Source organism: Phacochoerus africanus, chromosome 11 (assembly GCF_016906955.1).
Source record: "Phacochoerus africanus isolate WHEZ1 chromosome 11, ROS_Pafr_v1, whole genome shotgun sequence".
NCBI lineage: Eukaryota > Metazoa > Chordata > Mammalia > Artiodactyla > Suidae > Phacochoerus > Phacochoerus africanus.
This window is the reverse complement of record NC_062554.1, coordinates 33472945-33492099: the sequence shown is the minus strand read 5'-3', so window position 1 is coordinate 33492099 and position 19155 is coordinate 33472945. Positions and strand designations below refer to the sequence as shown.

Here is a 19155-nt window from a genome sequence, read left to right as displayed (position 1 = left end):
AATTATGTAGTAAAGTGAACTTTTATACAAAAATGTAATTAATGTTAATACTGATACTATTTGCTTACAAAATATCGTTAATTTAATAGACACAATACCAACATATACATTTAAAGGTGAGCATTCTCACAGGTCCTTGATGCCCTACATTATGTATAAACTTCTCAATATGACATTCAAAAGTCCTGTCATAAAATTTATCCAGTCTATCTTTTCAGTTTTATTTAATTCTATTCAGTCCAGCAAAATTATGTCTGTATCTGAAGAATTTTATATTCTCGAAAATGTCCTGTCATTTGTCCATTGCGTCCTTCGTGAGGATGATGCATTTGCTTAGAACAACTTCCAGCTCCCTCCCTATCCCTGTATCACCCCTCACTCTTTCTCGAATATACACCTATCAAAAATAATCTCGAATATCAAGCCCATTATATATACTTTCCCTATGTGCCCTTTTGCCAAAGTTTATAATTTCTTTGTAAATTATTTTCCCTAAAAATACTTGTAAAAATTTATTATTTTGTTAAATATAATAATATTCCACATGATTATCTAATCCTTCAACAAATATGTAAATGTCTTCAAAATGCCCAGGATCATGTTAATTCTCAGAATAATTAAAAAAAAATTATAATTCTAATTTCACAAATGTGGAAACTTAGATCCAAACAGATTATTGTAAAAGTCTCGCCAATAAGTAGAGGACCTAAAATCCATATATAGTGTGTCTGATATTAAGTGCAGTGCACTTTACAGCACTTTTTATTGCCTAAGCTTCCTATTCCTTCCTCTCCTAGACATAAGACTCTAGAATTGGGTTGTCCAATATGGTAGCCACCAATTACATGTGGCTACCTAATTTTAAAATAATTAAAATTAAATAAAGTTAAAAATTCAACTCCTTAGGTGTATCCACAGAGCCTCAGTCTTAAGTAGAAGGTTTTCTTAATAATCCTTCCAAAATTCTGGTAGTCTGGTGCAGTGACAAAGAATAGGAATACTATGGAGTCAGACAAATCTAGGACTTAATGCTTCCTGAGGCATCTAGCAGCTGCTCAACTCTAATCTCTAGCTTCCTAATCTGTAAAATGAAAGAACATCTAACCACATGCTAACTATGCAATAAATATTGGATAATTAGCCAAATATTAGGTGCTAATTCTGATTTTCTAACACTGTAAGGAATATATTCTTTTCTTTATACATTTCTGATTATATTTGGAAGGAAATTATATGATTTCTTTCCTATATGCCTAATACAAAAAAACTATTCTGGATTATTGAAAACATTGGATTTATAAGTTTGATGTTTTCTTTTTGGTTTGTTTCTTCCTCTACAAGTGAATATATAGAAATGTAAGTAAAGGAGTTCCCATCGTGGCTCAGTGGTTAATGAACCCGACTAGTATTCATGAGAACATGGGTTCAATCCCTGGCCTCACTCAGGAGGTTAAGGATCCAGCGCTGCTGTGAGCTGTGCTGTAGGTCACAGGCATGACTCGGATCCTGTGTTGCTGTGGCTGTGGCTGTGGCGTAGGCCAGCGGCTACAGCTCTGATTCGACCCCCAGCCCGGGAACTTCCATACGCCACAGGTGCAGCCCTAAAAAGAAAAAAAAAAAAACAGAGAAATGTAAGTAAAGATAGTTTTTTTAACTATATATAGAGAAAAAATCCACAGGTTTTAGTGATGAATTTCTTTCTTGATACAATATTTTGTACTTCTTCCATAAGAAAATAAGGAAACATTAACACAAAAACATAAAATAGAAAGCAAACAATAAGATATACTATATTTAATGGTATATTATCCAGTTTTTCAATCTTCACAATTTTTAAGGGAAAATGCGTCCACATTTATAATAATTCCCATACCAGGAATTTTTTATCCTATACTAAAAATACCACAGGATTTTTTTATCCTATACTAAAAAGCAATCATAGGAACACAGAAGTAGATGAAAGGATTTAAGATTAATCATATTCATAAATAGTTCTTAAATTTGAGTACAATATTTGTAGGAAGGAATATTTTTTCAATACCAAAAAGAGCAAAGTGAAAAAGATAAAATTCTCTAATGTGATCATGCACCTCTGGAAGATTATGGAATAGGGGTGGGCCTATAGAATTCAGAGAAATAAAGGAGTCTAAAATCTTAAAGTCAAAATAATAAGAAAATGAGAATAACAAATGTAAACACTCCCAGCATTAACACATTATGTTAAATTCCTCTGGCTCAAGTTTCCAAAGCTTATGAATATATATAGCGAAGGCTATATAAATAGTAACAAAATACTTTTGTTCTTATTAAAGTATTTTAAAAAGAAATACATTCTATATTATATCCTTCCACATGTTAGAGTGATAAAATAAAAAATTAATATAGTGATTATAGCAAAGATTTTCAAAATTTAATAATTAGTTGAGATGTTTTCAAATATTCAAAATACATTTCAAAACAACTTACTTCTCTTTGAGTTCTGACACTTTTTGACCAACAGAATTGAGAAGCTCCTCTAATTTCCTTTTTCTGTCTTCAGTTTTCCTCAAATTTCTAAAATTAATTCAATATAAGTCATTCAACTTTACATATCAACAAAAAGCAGCAACAGCACCCTAAAATGTAATCTTGCAGTGAATAAATGACAATGAAAACCATGAACAATTCATCACTTTTAATAATTTTACATGGAGTTCCCGTTGTGGCTCAGTGGTTAACGAAACCGTCTAGGAACCATGAGGCTGCAGGTCTGATCCTTGGCCTCACTCAGTGGGTTAAGGATCTGGCATTGCCATGAGCTGTGGTATAGGTCGCAGGCATGCTCAGATCCCACGTTGCTGCAGCTCTGTGTAGGCTGGCAGCTACAGCTCCAATTAGACTCCTAGCCTGGGAACCTCCATACGCCATGGGTGCAGCCCTAGAAAAGACCAAAAAAAAAAAAAAAAATTTCACATAGAATTTGATTTGAAAAGTAATGCCAAAATTAAAAGTACATTCTCTGACCTAACCATATCACTTCCATGAAACTATATTTAAAAGCACTTGTGCATGTATATTTCTGGATAAAAATGCAAGAGTAAACATATTCATTTATCTTCTATCCCTTCAAAAGTCCTATTAAAATGAAACCAAGGGAATAAAAAAGACACGCATGCATAAAGATAAAGAGAATGAAAGAGAAAAGTATTGCAAAGGAGTAATTTTAACAAAATCTTAAAAATGAGAATTGACATACCCAGATGCAAAAGCCAAAAGAATTCAAAAATGCTCCCAAAATGTAGACAATAGGTACCTCTAAAGATAATAATAGCGCTAAATACAGAAGATTGTTTAATAGTTGGTAACATAAAGAATCTGATCTAAGATTCCCTCTCTCACTGTATCCTTTTAACATATCTGTGGAAGTTAGCTTATACCCCTACCAACCCCGTCCATCTCCATTCAATCCCTAGACAGAAGGTATTAGAATTCTTCTAGAGAAATGGTTGACTTCCTCCCCCTAAAAATACCCACAGATATTGGCAGGCACCATCAAACAGCCAGTCCACACTGGCTGTTTGCTAGGCATTTGTGCATTACACAAATCAAATGGAAGGTTTGTCAAAACACAGATTGCAAGGACTCGTTCCATAGCATATCTGATACAGCAAACCTTGTTGAGTTCAAAACTTGGCACTTTTAATAATTCCCCAGGTAATACTGATGTTGCTGGTTTAGGGACCATACTTTGAGAACCAGTGTAATAGAATAAGACCTTCAAAATTGTGAGGTTAAACTATTTTTAGTCTAGTATTTTCAACCCAGCTTGATTACTGATCTCATGTAATGGCATAATACAGATAATTTTAGACATGCCAATCTCCAAATATTTTTCATTACATATACCTTTTATAAGAAGCTACTATGAATGATGTGTTCCAGAAAAGTGGGTAACCAAACTAAGAAAAAGAAACACCCATAATAAACAATTCTATTAGAAAAGAGATAAATGTGATCCCCAGAAAAATGGCGAAAAGCAATGTTAAAATAATTTAAGCTGCAAGCAGCAGGCCTAGAAAGAATTAATCCACAATGAACAGGAAATCAAAAGGCTCTAGGCAAGACAATGCTAAGAAAGAAAGAAATGCAACATATAGATTTCCAATGTTTTAGAGTCTAAATATATTTAGGGACAGAGAGACTGTGGATAAATATGTCATGTATAAACAGAAAAAAATCAATTAAAAATGAAGCAATTATTAAGAATAATAAAACGTATACAAGAAAATATATTCATATGATATCTCAGCTGTGAAAAATATATAATCAAAATAATTGAAAAAATTAAGAAACTTAGGCACTTAAAAGTCTCCTTATTCAGAATTAGAAATAATAGATGTCAAAAATTGACCGTCAAGAACATAACATACCTCTTAGCCTGCATTTAGAACAAGTAAGATAAAATATAATGCCACTTAGTAACAATAGTAAGTTGAAATTTATTTTTGGCTGTACCTGCAGCATACAGAAGTCCCAAGCCAGGGACTGAACCCACCCCATAGCAGTGACCCCACCACAGAAGTGACAATGCTAGATCCTTAATTGCTAGGCCACCAGGGAACACCAACAAATTGAAATTTTAAGAGCAAAAAATAAGTGGGTAAATTTTCCCCACACATGTCCTGATAATGTTTTAGAAAATATATACCAAACATTCCCTAGAAATTAAAGAACAAATATGAAAGCCCTAAATTTCTAAAACCTACTTTTTGTACCTTAATATTATTCCTTTACAAAATTTTGTCTCTTCCTAAAGGAACTTCTACCAACTTATCCTTCCAACCACATAAATGCCACGTTTTCTTAAGGTGTGCCAGCAGTTACCCCCTTGACAGGGGTCTGATTGGCACTGGAGCACCTAGAGCCTGAGCAGGAGGTGAGGTGGGGCTTTTCTGCTCTGTCTCTGTGGACACTCTGTCAAGGGGGTTGGGGAGGTCCTGCTCCTCAGTTGTTTAAGAATAAGCCCTGAGGTTCAGGATAGATCAGCCTCAGTTGCCCAAAAAAGGTGATCACTGACTCAAGTGAGGCCCATACTTTCACAAAGGACCTATGTGTCGCCTGTGAAGATGTCTGTGGTTCCACTCAGAAGCTTCCAAAGGTTGTACCACTTTCTCTGTTGTATTCACCCCAGGTCTAGGGCAAAGCTGAGTTATGGAGTAGGGAGGGGCTGGGGGCCGGAGCATTGTGGTTACAGGAATTCAGGTGGCTGGGATGCTACCTCAGATGTGGGCTGCCTCTGTGACAGACTTCTCCCAGGACCTGTCTGTCCCAGAGCCAGCACTAAGTTGCAGTGTGGAATGGATGGAGCCAAGGTACTCTAGCTGGGAGACAAACTGCTACATATTGCTGGTCAAACTGACAATGGCTGCCACTGGCTCAACCAGATCATACCCTCTGGGCTCTTGGTGTAGCCTGATGGGTCCTTTCCCAGGGCCTGACTGCTGGAGATTCAGCACACAGCCACCACACATTCTTATGATGCCACCCCTTGCACATTCTGACACAATATGGCTGTGGCTCTAAGCAGATCATACCGCAGGCTCCCTGGTCTGTCTCTGCATAGCTAGACTGGGTCATGCCAGTCTGTAGTGTGGAGTAAGCAGAACTGGGGCGTTCATCCCTTGGACTGGGAAGTACAGTGAGGTGGCAGCAGCCAGGGCAAGGCTCTCTCCACTCTGATTGCTAGCAAGCCAGCACACAGGCACTACTTGCAAGTCTACACTTCTCCAGGGCCTTCTCTCTCAGCAGACTTCCCAGCAGGAAGGGAGGACCCCAGGACCTGGATGCTCAGATTGAGGCTCAATCTGCTCGCTCCCCAGGGTGAGGGTCACCCACTTGAACCTGCTTTTCCTTAAAGATCCCTTCTAAGGGAGCGACCTGATGCCCATTTTTCCCATCCTATCAATCACATGGAGACCTCTGTTGCAGGCTTGGTTGTATAGGAGCACTTGTGCCAGTTTCCAGTTAGCTTTCCATGAGAATTTTTCCACATATAGGTGTATTTTCGATGTGTTTGTGTGAGTACATGAGTTCTACAACCTCCTACTCTGCCATCGTGACCTGTATTTAATTGACTCAATGTGGTTAGCTGCCTTTTCAGATACAAATGAGAACTAAATCCTAACTCATCAAATTGATGAAAATAAATAAATGTTTGAATTGTTTATATATTACATTTCACTTACGATTCTAATCCTGCCTGCTCAGTTTCCAAGGGCTGAATTCGTTCCAGGACATGGGAGTACTGGACATTGGCTTTAACCCAGGCAGCCAAAGGAGCAGCCGCAGTACTGGCACGCTTAGCATTCTGAAAAATACATCAGAAATTATCCACATCCTACCTTAATTCCAAATGAAAGCAAAGTCAATTCTTTTTTTTTTTTTTTTGTCTTTTGCCTTTTTAGGGCTGTGGCATGTGGAGGTTCCCAGGCTAGGGATGGGAGCTATAACTGCCAAACACAGCCACAGCCACAGCCATGCCACATCTGAGCCACATCTGTGACCCACATCACAGCCCACGGCAATGTCAGATCCTTAACCCACTGAGTGAGGCCAGGGATCGAACCCATGTCCTCATGGATCCTAGTTGGGTTCGTTAACCACTGAGCCATGCCGGAAACTCCACAAAGTCAATTCTTTAATTTGTTTAATCATTTATCTCATATAATGAAGTTTTTGGTTTATATCTAAAATAAAAATAAAATTAGTTATTATTTTGATTAAGTGAAAAATACAAAAACTACTTTTTGCTTAAAAGTAAATCCCTCTGAACCACATATACTCTTTAATACAACGGCATTTTATTGACATAAGTAATTACCAGTCACATATGCTATCTACAACAATGCTGAAACATTAAATCTTTTTCTTCTATGCATGGGATAGATCTTTATTCAATAAAAGCAACTTGGAAACTACTGCTGTAAGTGTCAAAAGCACATACATAAGGAGTAAATAAAAGAAAAATATCAGAATCATGGAATTTAAAACCAGATACAGGTATCTCAACAGAGATAAATGTTATTATATGAAAAACAAACAGGAAGAAAGAAAAGCACACCAGGCAAATTAGAAGTTATGACAAGCTAGGAACAGCAGATTATAAGATTGAAAACCCACTTACGATAATAAACCTGACACCAATCCATTTACCTAATTCTTCTGGTGAATGGTTTCCAGCTATAATACTTAATTACAACTTATTATTTTAAAGTTTTAATTTTCAAGGCAAACTAAACAATCAATAGTGATAAGGCATCACATATTAATGAGCAGAATATTACATAGTAAGGAAAGAGAATTTAAATCATAACTGTTAAAAATTACCTTTGGATCAAAAGATCCTTTATTTTTAAAGAGAAGTTCTTCAACACTCTCTCTTATTTCCTTTGGAATATTTCGTGCATCAAAGGTTGCTATGTCTTCTCTCACACCTCTTTTTGCAAGAAAACTAAAATTAAAGCATATTATTTTAAATATATAAATAAACTTTGCTATTTTAAACAAAAATGCCAATTTAACAAGGTGGTGTATAAATAAACTTTTAATCTATTAGTTAACAAAAATAAGGTACTAAAGTATTTAAGCTTCTAATGTACCATCTCTCATTTTTGATAGATGAGGAGCTCCAGAAAGATGCACAACAGTTTTCCTAATGTTCTGTCAACAAACTAAAGCAGTAAAATGAAGGAATTATAACCGCGTTACTCTATTTACACCCCTCTATGTGAACTCCTGTGTACTAATATGTTCTAGGATATGCAAGAACATTTTTTGACTCCTTTCTAAGATAAATATGTTAAAGTGCTCCCTCAATCTAAATCTCCTTTCCCATCTTGATATAGAAAAAGGACTCTACTATCAAACTAAGTCATAAAATGGAATTGATATTGACATAAACCATAATTCCATTATTATACCGTGAAATCCAAACCTGAATAGTTGCATATCGAGTTAATATTCTGCCTTTTCTCTATCAGTTTACATTTCCCTTACAGATATATTTTTGTGTTTCTGTTATTTTTTGGCCACACCCATGGCATACATCCGTTCCCCGGCCAGGGATCATACCCAGTGGTAGCTGCAACCTACGCCATAGCTATGGCAACCCACTGCACCAGGCCAGGGATCAAACCCACAATGCCACAGAGACAATGCTAAATCCTTAACCTGCTGTGCCACAGTGGGAAATCCACATCTCTCTTATTTATGGGGCTCTCGCTCACTCTGTGTCACTGTCTCTGCCAAGAATACAAGACTCTTTCAAGAACAGCGACTGTATTTTCTTCTTCAGTAAATCAAAGTAAACACAATGCCCTGTACTGTTTGGGGACCAAATAAATGATTATGTTTATTGAGATATTCTTAAAGATTTTAAGGCATTCTTTTTCTCCTCTTGACACTTTTAAAAATCACTTATGGAGAAAGAAAATATTGATCTTGATATATGATTAGATAGACTATCTTGAAATATGAAAGTGTTTAACCAGACATTTAGATGAAATTTGGTTTGAGAAACTATATAAGAAAATTTTAAAAATATGAAGGAATGTGTAATTCATTGATGAAATAACATTTTTCACAAATTCAAAAACTCACCTTTTCATGCTCACCCAAGATGTATCAAAGATGCCCATCAATCTTAAAACTCCTTCAAGAATGTCTCTGATTACATCAGGTGGCATTCGCAGTGAACGAATTTCTGAAAGCGATTCTGGCTTAATGTTTCCAACTGCTAGTTTAGCTTCATTGACCAGAGGCTCAAAAAACAAAAACGGCATTTTTACTTTCAAAAAATATATATGAAAAAAATCACTAACTCCTTCCAAATTATCTTTTATTGTCATTTTAAAAAATTGCTCCAGCTATTAATATATTTTCTCTCCAAATACCAAAACGCTCTAAAACACACAGAGTACAAAATGTCCAAGTTGAGAAAGTAGGAGATTTTGCAACCATAACTACAATAGCCTAATTTGGAAAATCTTTTTTGTTTGGAAACAATGCCCATATTGAAGAGGCTCCATATAATCTAAGACTTGTTGGCTAATTTAATCAAGTCTCAAGGCGGGGTGGAAATAAAAAGTCTAAGAGTTTGTCTTAATTTATCTACAAAATATTTTTTCTTCTATATTCAAAACAACATGGTTCATAGAAAACAAATATTATTTTTAACTACCTTCAGTGAATTTGATTACTTCCCTAACAGGCTTTCCTTCCTGCTTCTCTTTTATAAATAGTATTCTGAGTGAAAGCTACATTTGATAATATTATTAGAAAATAACTTCACAAATAATGTTTAAATTCCTATATAAAGTTGGTGATCTAAAATGTAAACAGCTCTTAGCATGTTTTCTTTTTTTAAACATACCTGTACTTCTTTTAATTCATCATCAATTTTGTTTTTTCTTTCTTCAATTTTAATGACTTCTTCTGCTATTTTGTGCTTTAATCTCTCAAGTTCTGTCTTTTGCTCACTAGCATCCTATAGAAATATTTAAATAGCATGCCAATGAATTTTAATGCATTCAATATTTAGAATCATGATATGAAAATTGTTATTTTAAAATAGCTTTTCTTATCATGTGCTTTTCTAATATTAACTGACATGAGAGTTTATAAAATGCCTGGGAAATTGATAATATAATTTACTCTATATTTACTCTCAGGAAGTATGCTTTATTTGATTTAATTTTTTCTGAATAGCAAAGCAATAAATGCTTATTATATAAAAGTCAAACACGTCAGAAATGCATTATTTAGAAAATGATCATAATAATATACATTTAACACCCATAACAACCCAGAGGCCAATACTATTGTACTCATTTCATAAACAAGGAAACTAAAAATATAAGTCTTCTATAATATTACCAGTAGAATACTAACAATTCTTAGAGGCTAACTATAGTATAATAGAAGTTTATGTTTCAATAGTTTTAGACAAAAATTAACTGAATCATGACAATAATATAGCAAATATATGAACAAAAATTAGTAAAGATTCAAAGAACACTAAATTACATATTAATAACACATGACCTCTTTGCTCATGAATACAAAAATCAAAGGTCCTACATATATAAAAATACTTGAATACTATATATGTTTATCTTGGGTTTATTCATATTATTGAAAAACCAAAGAGGAAATTCATCAAAAAAACCAAAAAACTTTTCAAGAGTCCTTACAATAGTGGTTCTCAACCATACTACAATCATTCAGGGAGCTTAAAAACTAATGCTTGGTGTCCTTGGATGTTTTCTAGATTTATGGTAGTAACTATGTCACCATATATATATATATATATATATATATATATATATATATATATGGAATCATTATGTTATACAAATGAAATTAATATAATGAGTCAATTATATCTCAGAAAAAAAGAAGAAGAAAAAGAAACGACAGAGTTCTCTCTTTTTCTTTCTGCCTGAACTGGGAAAAACAAATTTCCGTTGTTAAAGTCAACAACAACAGAACTAACTCTTGGTGCTCTATTGCCAAACATGTTGATCCTTCAGACACCTGATATATCAGTTTCATTGCAATTTTCTACCTCCCACAAGCATTTCTACTTTTGTATTTCTGAAACCACTCTTCAACAGGGAAATTTCTCTGCTCCATCTCCACTATATCAAAATCCTTCTTAGGTGAAAGAAGATCTGGATTTGGGATTACCAGGCCAAGGACTAAGGAGCTAAGGTCTAGAATGAGGCCTCATACTAAAAACAAGGAGATTACAGGTCCTTGATAACCATAATTAAACATCTTTTTATATATTTATTGGCCCCTTAATATGTCTTCTTTTATGAAGGGAAGGTTAGAATCTTTTGCCTATTTTTAAATTGAATTGTTAGTGTTACTGAGTTGTAATCATTTGTATATATACTGGCTACAAGTCTTTTATCAGATATACGTTTGTAAATATTTTCTCCCTGTCTATGCCTTGCCTTTTCATTTTCTTTTAAATTTATTTCAAAGAGCAGAAGTTTTTAACTGCAATGTGGTCCAATTTACCACTTTTTTTCTTCTTCTATTTTGGTATCACATCTAAGAAATCTTTGCCTCACCCAACAGCAGAAAGATTTTCTGCCATGTTTTCTTCTACAGTTTTATAATTTTATGCTATACATTTAAGTCTATGATCCCTACCGAGTTACTTTTCACATAGCTGTAAGGTAAAGGTCAGAAGGTTTTTTTCCTCTCTACATGGATATCCAAATATTCCATTATCATTTTTTTTAAAAAGATCATCCTTTACTCATGTCTGTATAAAATCAATTGACTATGTATGTGTGAGTCTGTATCTGGAATCCACAGTGTTCCAATAACCTTTATAGCCAGTATCACCCTGCCTTGATGACTGCAGCTTGACAGTACGTATTTATATCATAAGCCCTACAATTTTGTTATTTTTAAGACATTTCGTACATTTACTTTTATTGAGACATATATACTGGTCTGATAAAAACTAAAGTTAATTTAAATAAGAGGCATTAGACTTGCAATAAGGTTAACAGTCACCCACATGGAGATGGGGAAATATATTTAAGACCACAATCAGGGAGGTAAACATAACAAAATTTAATGATTCATTAGACGTATGGAATGAGAGGGTAGAAGTTCAACATGAGTTACAAGTTCTGTCTTGAATAATTAACTGTATCATAGTGTCATAACCCAAGGAAAAGGAATACAGGACAGGAAGTTATGAGTTCAGTTTTGAACCTGTTTCAAATTGTAATGCTCATGGGACTTTCAAGGAGACATCTCTAACAGATTACTGGCTGTCTAAGTCTTTAGCTCGGAGGAGGGACTAAGGATGAGGGACAAAGACGATGAATTTGGTGGTAATATGTAATCAGTAGTAAAAGGCAAAGGATGGGTAAGAACATCCTGAGAGGGTGTGCAAATGTAAAAGAAAGCCCTAGCAAGAAAGAATCAGAGAAACTTCCTTCGAAAGAGTCCAATAAAAGAAAGGCAATGCTAAAAGAGGACATAATAAAACTATAAAAAGTCATGAAAGTATAAACAGAATGAATAAAGACTTATAAATCTTGAGAATATAAAAAGCAGGGGGAGTTCCTGTCATGGCGCAGTGGTTAACGAATCCGACTAGGAACCATGAGGTTGAGGGTTCGATCCCTGCCCTTGCTCTGTGGGTTAAGGATCTGGCATTGTCGTGAGCTGTGGTGTAGGTTGCAGACGTGGCTCGGATCCCAAGTTGCTGTGGCTCTGGCTTAGGCTGGCGGCTACAGCTCCGATTTGGCCCCTAGCCTAGGAACCTCCATGTGCCACGGGAGTGGCCCAAGAAACAGCAAAAAGACAAAAAAAAAAGTCATGAAAGTATAAACAGAATGAATAAAGACATAAATCTTGAGAATATAAAAAGCAAGGAAAAACCTTTGAAGCCTGAATAACATTAAGAAAAATAAAAGGAAATATTAACTAACAGAGGATAAACAAAACCAGTTACAGAAAAACCTACATTAATTTAAAATGGTTATGTTTTTATATTTACAGGGTTTAGATAAATTAGTGTATGGTCAATTGAGGAGACTATAGTTATGATTTTAAACTATATGGGAAAATAACACACTCTTCCACAAAAGTTTAAGTACACAAACATCATTAGTCTACTAAGCATAGACAAGCAGTATTTTTTGAAATCTACATAAATGAAACTTATTTCTCATACTGACCGACAATCAATCACAAATGCCCTTCCTATTGTTTGCATTTCTGTGCTTACTCTAGACATTACCTGCATTGATACTGTGATCTCCTGAAGTGCAGCATCTGCCTCATCTTGCTTGGTTTTAAGTAATACATTTTGTTCTCCAGCTTTCCTGTTTAGTTCATCCACAAGAGCTTTAGCTTCATTTAGTTTAGATACACCAGCCTACATCAATAAAACATTGACAATATTAAAAGAAAAGGAATTTGACATCCATACAATAAATGAAGTCTATAAGAAATAGTCAAACAAAAATGTAAATACATACATATACCACAGTTGCAGGTAGACTTGGGTTTTGTCTTATTACTAGTTATAATAATTTATTCAATTGTCTAATCATTAAGACGTAGTGAAAGACTCCACAGAGGCTTTAAATAAATATATATTTTGAGGCATCACAGTAAAGCTGAACAAACCAAGACAGAGAGTTTAAACAGTGGTGTTTTTACTCATTGCATTGGATAGGAAAGGAAATAAAAAGAAGAAAAAACTCAGTAAACCTTTCCCATCTGTCACTTACATTAATTGGGCAAAAGGACTCAGGGACTACTCTTTTTATACTGGACATGACTTAGTTTTATCTGTTCACCACCCACCTATTTTATAAGATACTGCCTCCCATAGAGTTCTGGTAAGTGATCCCTCAAAATGCCTCAGCTATTCTTTGGGTGGTTGACCCCACCCTATCCCTTTTAACAGCCCCATTCCACTGCCCCTGGATAATCTAAGGAATGAACACAAAAAATACTTTCTCTCTTCTTTAATATGATTGGGTTTTTGTCATATAACAAATCAGAAGATTTGGAGAGACTGTAATAGCAAAAAAGGAATGTAACAAGTATTTATGGAGCACCCCGCATAGAGGCCAGGCATCATGCTGGTCCTTAACAAATGCATCTTGTCGAATGTACTCAACACAGCTACCATTGACCAAATTAAACTGCAACTCAGCGAGTTTAAGCAATTTACCTAAAACACCATAGAGAACAAACCAGGAAATTAACCCTCCCAAAATATACACAGTTAGTGATGTAATATAAACGAATCATTAGAAAGATAAAGATAATTTTGTCAATTAATGGTTCCTAGTTTACTACCCTCACCAAAAGAAGTAGGGACTTTGGAGAAGAAATGCTCTCTGACAGCATCTGAGGTTGACATTCTAACAACATGTTTAAGTTTAAGCTCTACAATTAGAGAAATACAGAAAGCCAAGTGTTCAGAATGTAATAAGTGACATAAATAAGAATGTTACTTTAAATTTAAAATGTATTATAAAGCATAATCTTGCATATTATGTTTTAATAAGTGTTTCTGAATCTCTAAAATACTTTCATGTGAAAAAAACATTTAAGGACAGCACCTTAAGCTACCAAAAGTACATCAATACCATTATAATACCAAGAAAAGAAATAATTATTCAATGAAAAAAACTATTATTATAATATTATAATCTTGTAGGCAATATAGATAGACAGCTTTCCAAGATATATAAAACAGCACAATAATTACTTATATTAAGTAGGTGCCATAGGCAACATGGCATTGTGATTTGCATAATCCTTATCCCCTATAAATAGAAAAAAAATCAAGATTGCCAATATCGTACCTGCAAATGACTTTGTCTTTTTAATAATTCCTTTTTCTTGCTGCTACTAATTGAAGAATACACACGTAAAAAGGTCATGTATCGGCTTGGTGTAGCACCGTATGCTTTACAAGACTCATGGATTAATAAAAATAATTTTAGAAAATCAGGATCAACTAGAAAGAGAAAAAACAAAATATATGCATGAGCCATTAAAAATTAGAAAGAATCTTAACTATATCTCTTACCCAACACTTCTACTCAATATAATTATAAATATGAGATAATATCTTTGCTTAAAGGTGCACAGGCATTCCTACCATATAAATTAATTGGGACTGTGTAACATGTAATCCAAAAGTAAGTTCAATAAAAGATACTTGAATGGAAAAGAGATACCAAACCAAATAACACCCATCCCATCCACTCTTATTTATACAAAGAGAAATAAGATTTCAAAAGACAGAGTTCCTGTCATGGCTCAGCAGAAACGAATCTGACTAGCATCCATGAGGACTCAGGTTCGATCCCTGGCTTTGCTCAGTGGGTTAAGGATCTGGATTGCTGGGAGCTGTTGTGTAGGTTGCAGAAGCGGCTCTGACCCCACATTGCTGTGGCTGTGGCTCAGGCCTGCAGCTACAGCTCACATTCAACTCCTCGCCTGGGAACCTCCATATGCCACAGATGCAGCCCTAAAAAGACAAAAAAAGAAAGAAAAGAAATAAACAAAAGCCAAAAAGTTAATAACAAGCTCCCATTAGATTCAATGTATATATATGAACAAACACATCATCTCTCTCTCACTGCCTCAACCTATTTCCCTCTGTATTTCCTACCCCAGTGAATAAAATCAACTTCTAATGAATTTTCTAAGCAGAACCCTGAGGAATATCCTTGACTCCTCCCTCTTCCTTGCATGCCACAGACATTACATAACCAAGTCCTCTTTAGACCACCTCTTAGTATCTTCTTAAGTCCATTCCTTCCTGTTACATTAGAAAGCAATAGCCTTCTGCAATAGTCTATGGTATCTTTGGTTTCTCTGTACACCAATCTATTTTCAATAAATGAAGAAGGAGGTGGACACAGAGACTTCTGTTTCTAAAACAAGATTCTGGTTACAACTCTACTAAAATTTCTCAATTATCCCAAGCCACCTACAAGTTAGAATCCAAATTCCCTCCTTGGCATGACATGGAAGGCTCGTCATTATCCAACTCTGCGTTTTTCTCTTCATCTAGTACTCTACAATGTATATATCCTATGTTTCAGCCCTTTAGGACAGTTATAGTTCCATAAAAATGCCTATTTTATTTCTTCAAGCCTTTTCCACACACATCACTCTGACTAGAATGACCTTCCCCAAACTGTCTGTCTGGGCAATGTCCATTCCCTATAATATCTGCTAGTTAGAAGCTTTACTTTCTAATGTACTTCATAGGCTTCTACCATCACTCATCTTGGTATATTAAAGTTTTATGTTTAAATGATTCTTGCTATCATTAGACTACCCTAAGTCATCTCCAATATCCAATCCGATACCTAACATAAAACAAATTCAGTAAATATTTGATTAGATGGTTATATTAAATAAATGAATAAATATGCTGTGGTATAAAAGAAAGATAAAGACCACATTAAGGATCTGGTGTCACTGCTGTGGCACAAGTTCAATCCCGAGGAATTTCCTCATGTGACAAGTGTAGCCAAAAAAGACAACACAACCACATTCAAAATTAATTTGGAAATGGAGAAAATAATGAGAACATCACAGTTAAGAAATATTATATCCACACTCAAAAAATCACAACATACTTTTGCATGTAAATTGAGTGCTTTGACATATCTAAGTGACAAGATAATACAAAAAGTTAAGGTTATTAGACAAAAACCCTAAACAACATAAGTAAGTCCTTCGGATCACTTGGGTCAAAAATATAATTTTTTAATTGCTTAATTTCAAATAACAGACACTCTGTTAAGTTCTATATAAAATAACATAAACATTACTTTAAAAATAAAGAAGACTTTTAAAGTTTAGTTTGCATCAAAAGGAATCTAACTTTGTTAGTTTAGAGTTATTCAAATCCATAATCATCATGAATCTTTAATAGATCTGTAACATTAGAAAATGACAATTATTTCACCAATAAAAATCAAATAAAATCAATTTCATTAAAATACTACCTGCATTTTTTTTCTTTTCTTCTTTTCTTTTTTTGTCACTATACTTTTCTTGACCACCTGTTTCACTGAGTAACATTTCCGGTATCTACAACAGGAAGGGAATTTCTTTAAACATCAATTCAGCATGAAATAGTTTGAAGTAAATCCAGTATCAGAGGTTAAAAAAAATTTAATACAAAAAAAAAAAACAAAAACTGTCAATTAGACTTTTCTTCTAGCATTCTTTTCAGACTAAGAGAAAAAAATCAGTCTTTAGATGACTTTATTTTGTAGTCTAGATTTTGACACACATCGACCCACTGATTGCAAATTAATAACCTATAGGAAAAGCTCCAACACATCACTTGAAAAAATTACTTTATGAAATAAAGAAAATCACAAATTTGACTGAATTAGAAAATAATCACAGATGCCATTTAAAATCATAACATTTAGCATCAAATTAATAAAATGCTTTCATGAAATAAAAGAATAGGAATAATTCTTAGCTTTCTTAAATAAGAAATAGCTAAAAGTAAATAAAAATAACTCCATAATTGATAATTAACATAACTGACTCAACAAAATTGATAATCCTAAAATCAATCTGTTGTCCAGCTATAGCTAGGTTTTTGCCACTATCACAATAAGAAAATAAAGCTTCATGAATATATACCATTATTATTTAAGAAAACATTATAGGAGTTCCCATCGTGGCGCAGTGGAAACAAATCTGACTAGGAACCATGAGGCAGTGACCCCTGGCCTCCCTCAGTGGGTTAAGGATCCGGCATTGCCATGAGCTTTTGTGGTGTAGGTTGCAGACTCGGATCGGGTCTGGAATTGCTGTGGCTGTGGCGTAAGCCTGCAGCAACAGCTCCAATTAGACCCCTAGCCTGGGAACCTCCATATGCCACAGAGGTGGCCCTAAAAAGATAAAAGACAAAAAAAAATTATAATCTTATAAGAGCACTATTTTAAAATATGCAAAAAAATTAAACCCTCAGTTTTCAGAAAAAAATTAAATTAGTAGAACTCTGAAATTTTAAAATTAAGCCAAAAACCTTAAACTCCTTTCACCTGATACAGTTAACGTTCAGAACAAGAGAAAGTACAAGTAATCTAGGGAATTAGGTAAAAAAATCATTTTTTTTAATTCCTCTGAAATAAAACGTTAAAAATTCCCTTAACTAATGGAAAGTTTCAAAGTGCTATGATTCTTGAGCCAAAGAATATGTTTTTTTCCTCAGATACTTTCACTGATTTCTAAAAAATCACTGAAGCCACTGGGAGAATATTTTAAATTAGGCACTTTCAGATCAATGGAAATTTGTTTCTTTGGAAACTCACTTTCTTTAAAATACCCTATCCCTTATGTTAGCATAATTGTGGTAATCGTTTCACAACATATACATATGTCAAAACATATGCCTTAAGTATATACAATTTCTATGTGTCAATTATACATCAATAAAGCTGGGAAGGGAGGGAAACAGTTCACATCTAAACAATAGCCTTCATTAGTAAAGTATTCCTGCCCGGATTCACCCACATTCCCCTTTGCTTCCACTTTCTCTCTTTAGAGATAAAAATGGCACTTTCTAAAAAGACCTGAATGGGTATATTCACCTTATTAATTCCTACTAGTACTCTCACCTCTCAATTCCTTGAATTCCTCTCCTTCTGTTATCTTATCTGCCACCTATTCTACAGGCACTCACTCCCACCTCAAAAGGTCATATCCTGAGACCCTGTCATTTTCAGTAACAATTTCATCATCTCACTTCCTTTTTTTTTTGCTTTTTAGGGCCGCGCCCATGGCATATGGAGGTTCCCAGGCTAGGGGCCGAATTGGAGCTACAGCTTCCAGCCTACACCACAGCCATGGCAACATCAGATCTGAGCCACATCTGTGACCTACACCACAGCTCACGGCAACACAGGATCCTTAACCCACTAAGCAAGGCCAGGGATTGAACCTGCAATCTCATGGTCCTAGTAGGATTCATATCCACTGTGCCACAACAGGAACTCCCATCATCTCACTTTCAAACATCCATCCCACTCTTCTACCACTGTATTTACTCCTCCCTTCCCAGTTCATTCCATTTGCAAGGTTAATAATCCTCAGACTCCACTAAGACCTACAATCTATTAAGCCAACGACCTTTATACTGTCATTTGCCATCTTCCTGCAATAATTTCTCGGCTTCCTTGGCCTTCCCATGCTTTGTCATACTGGAGCAGCAAAGTCCCAATCCTGGTTAAATCAAGTCACCATCTATTGCATGTCTGCACTTGTAAGTGCACGTGTAACTGGAGAAAAAACACACGACCATGCTGACTGGCCTCAACTGAACTTTGTAATCACTGACCTCACGTGAACCCTTGAGGCTCCCTAGCCATCATACTCCTTTCTCCTAAACCTTTCACTCTTTCACTCTTCCAAATGACTATTGTGCATATCCTCTTAAATTTCTTCAGGACTCCAAAATCTCTTTTCTAAACTTCTCCTTCAACTGATAATGACACTAAGAAAATAGAAACAACCAGAAGAGTGTCCAAGTGTCCCAATACCACACCTGCCCACCTACTTGGACCTGTGCTCCTGTAC

The 19155-nt window shown here is 34.9% G+C and overlaps 1 protein-coding gene across 1 annotated transcript in view; it reads right to left on the bottom strand.

The window, feature by feature from the left end:
• The window catches only part of DYNC2H1 (dynein cytoplasmic 2 heavy chain 1), a 306581-nt gene that overhangs the window by 187505 nt on the left and 99921 nt on the right, over positions 1-19155 (bottom strand). Inside the window, exons 53-60 of the mRNA XM_047752686.1 lie at positions 16563-16647; positions 14397-14551; positions 12812-12949; positions 9410-9523; positions 8638-8798; positions 7366-7489; positions 6225-6346; positions 2467-2553 (exon numbers count right to left, since the gene is read on the bottom strand). Coding sequence (XP_047608642.1) covers positions 2467-2553; positions 6225-6346; positions 7366-7489; positions 8638-8798; positions 9410-9523; positions 12812-12949; positions 14397-14551; positions 16563-16647 — 986 coding nt within the window. The remainder of the gene's footprint in view (positions 1-2466; positions 2554-6224; positions 6347-7365; positions 7490-8637; positions 8799-9409; positions 9524-12811; positions 12950-14396; positions 14552-16562; positions 16648-19155) is intronic.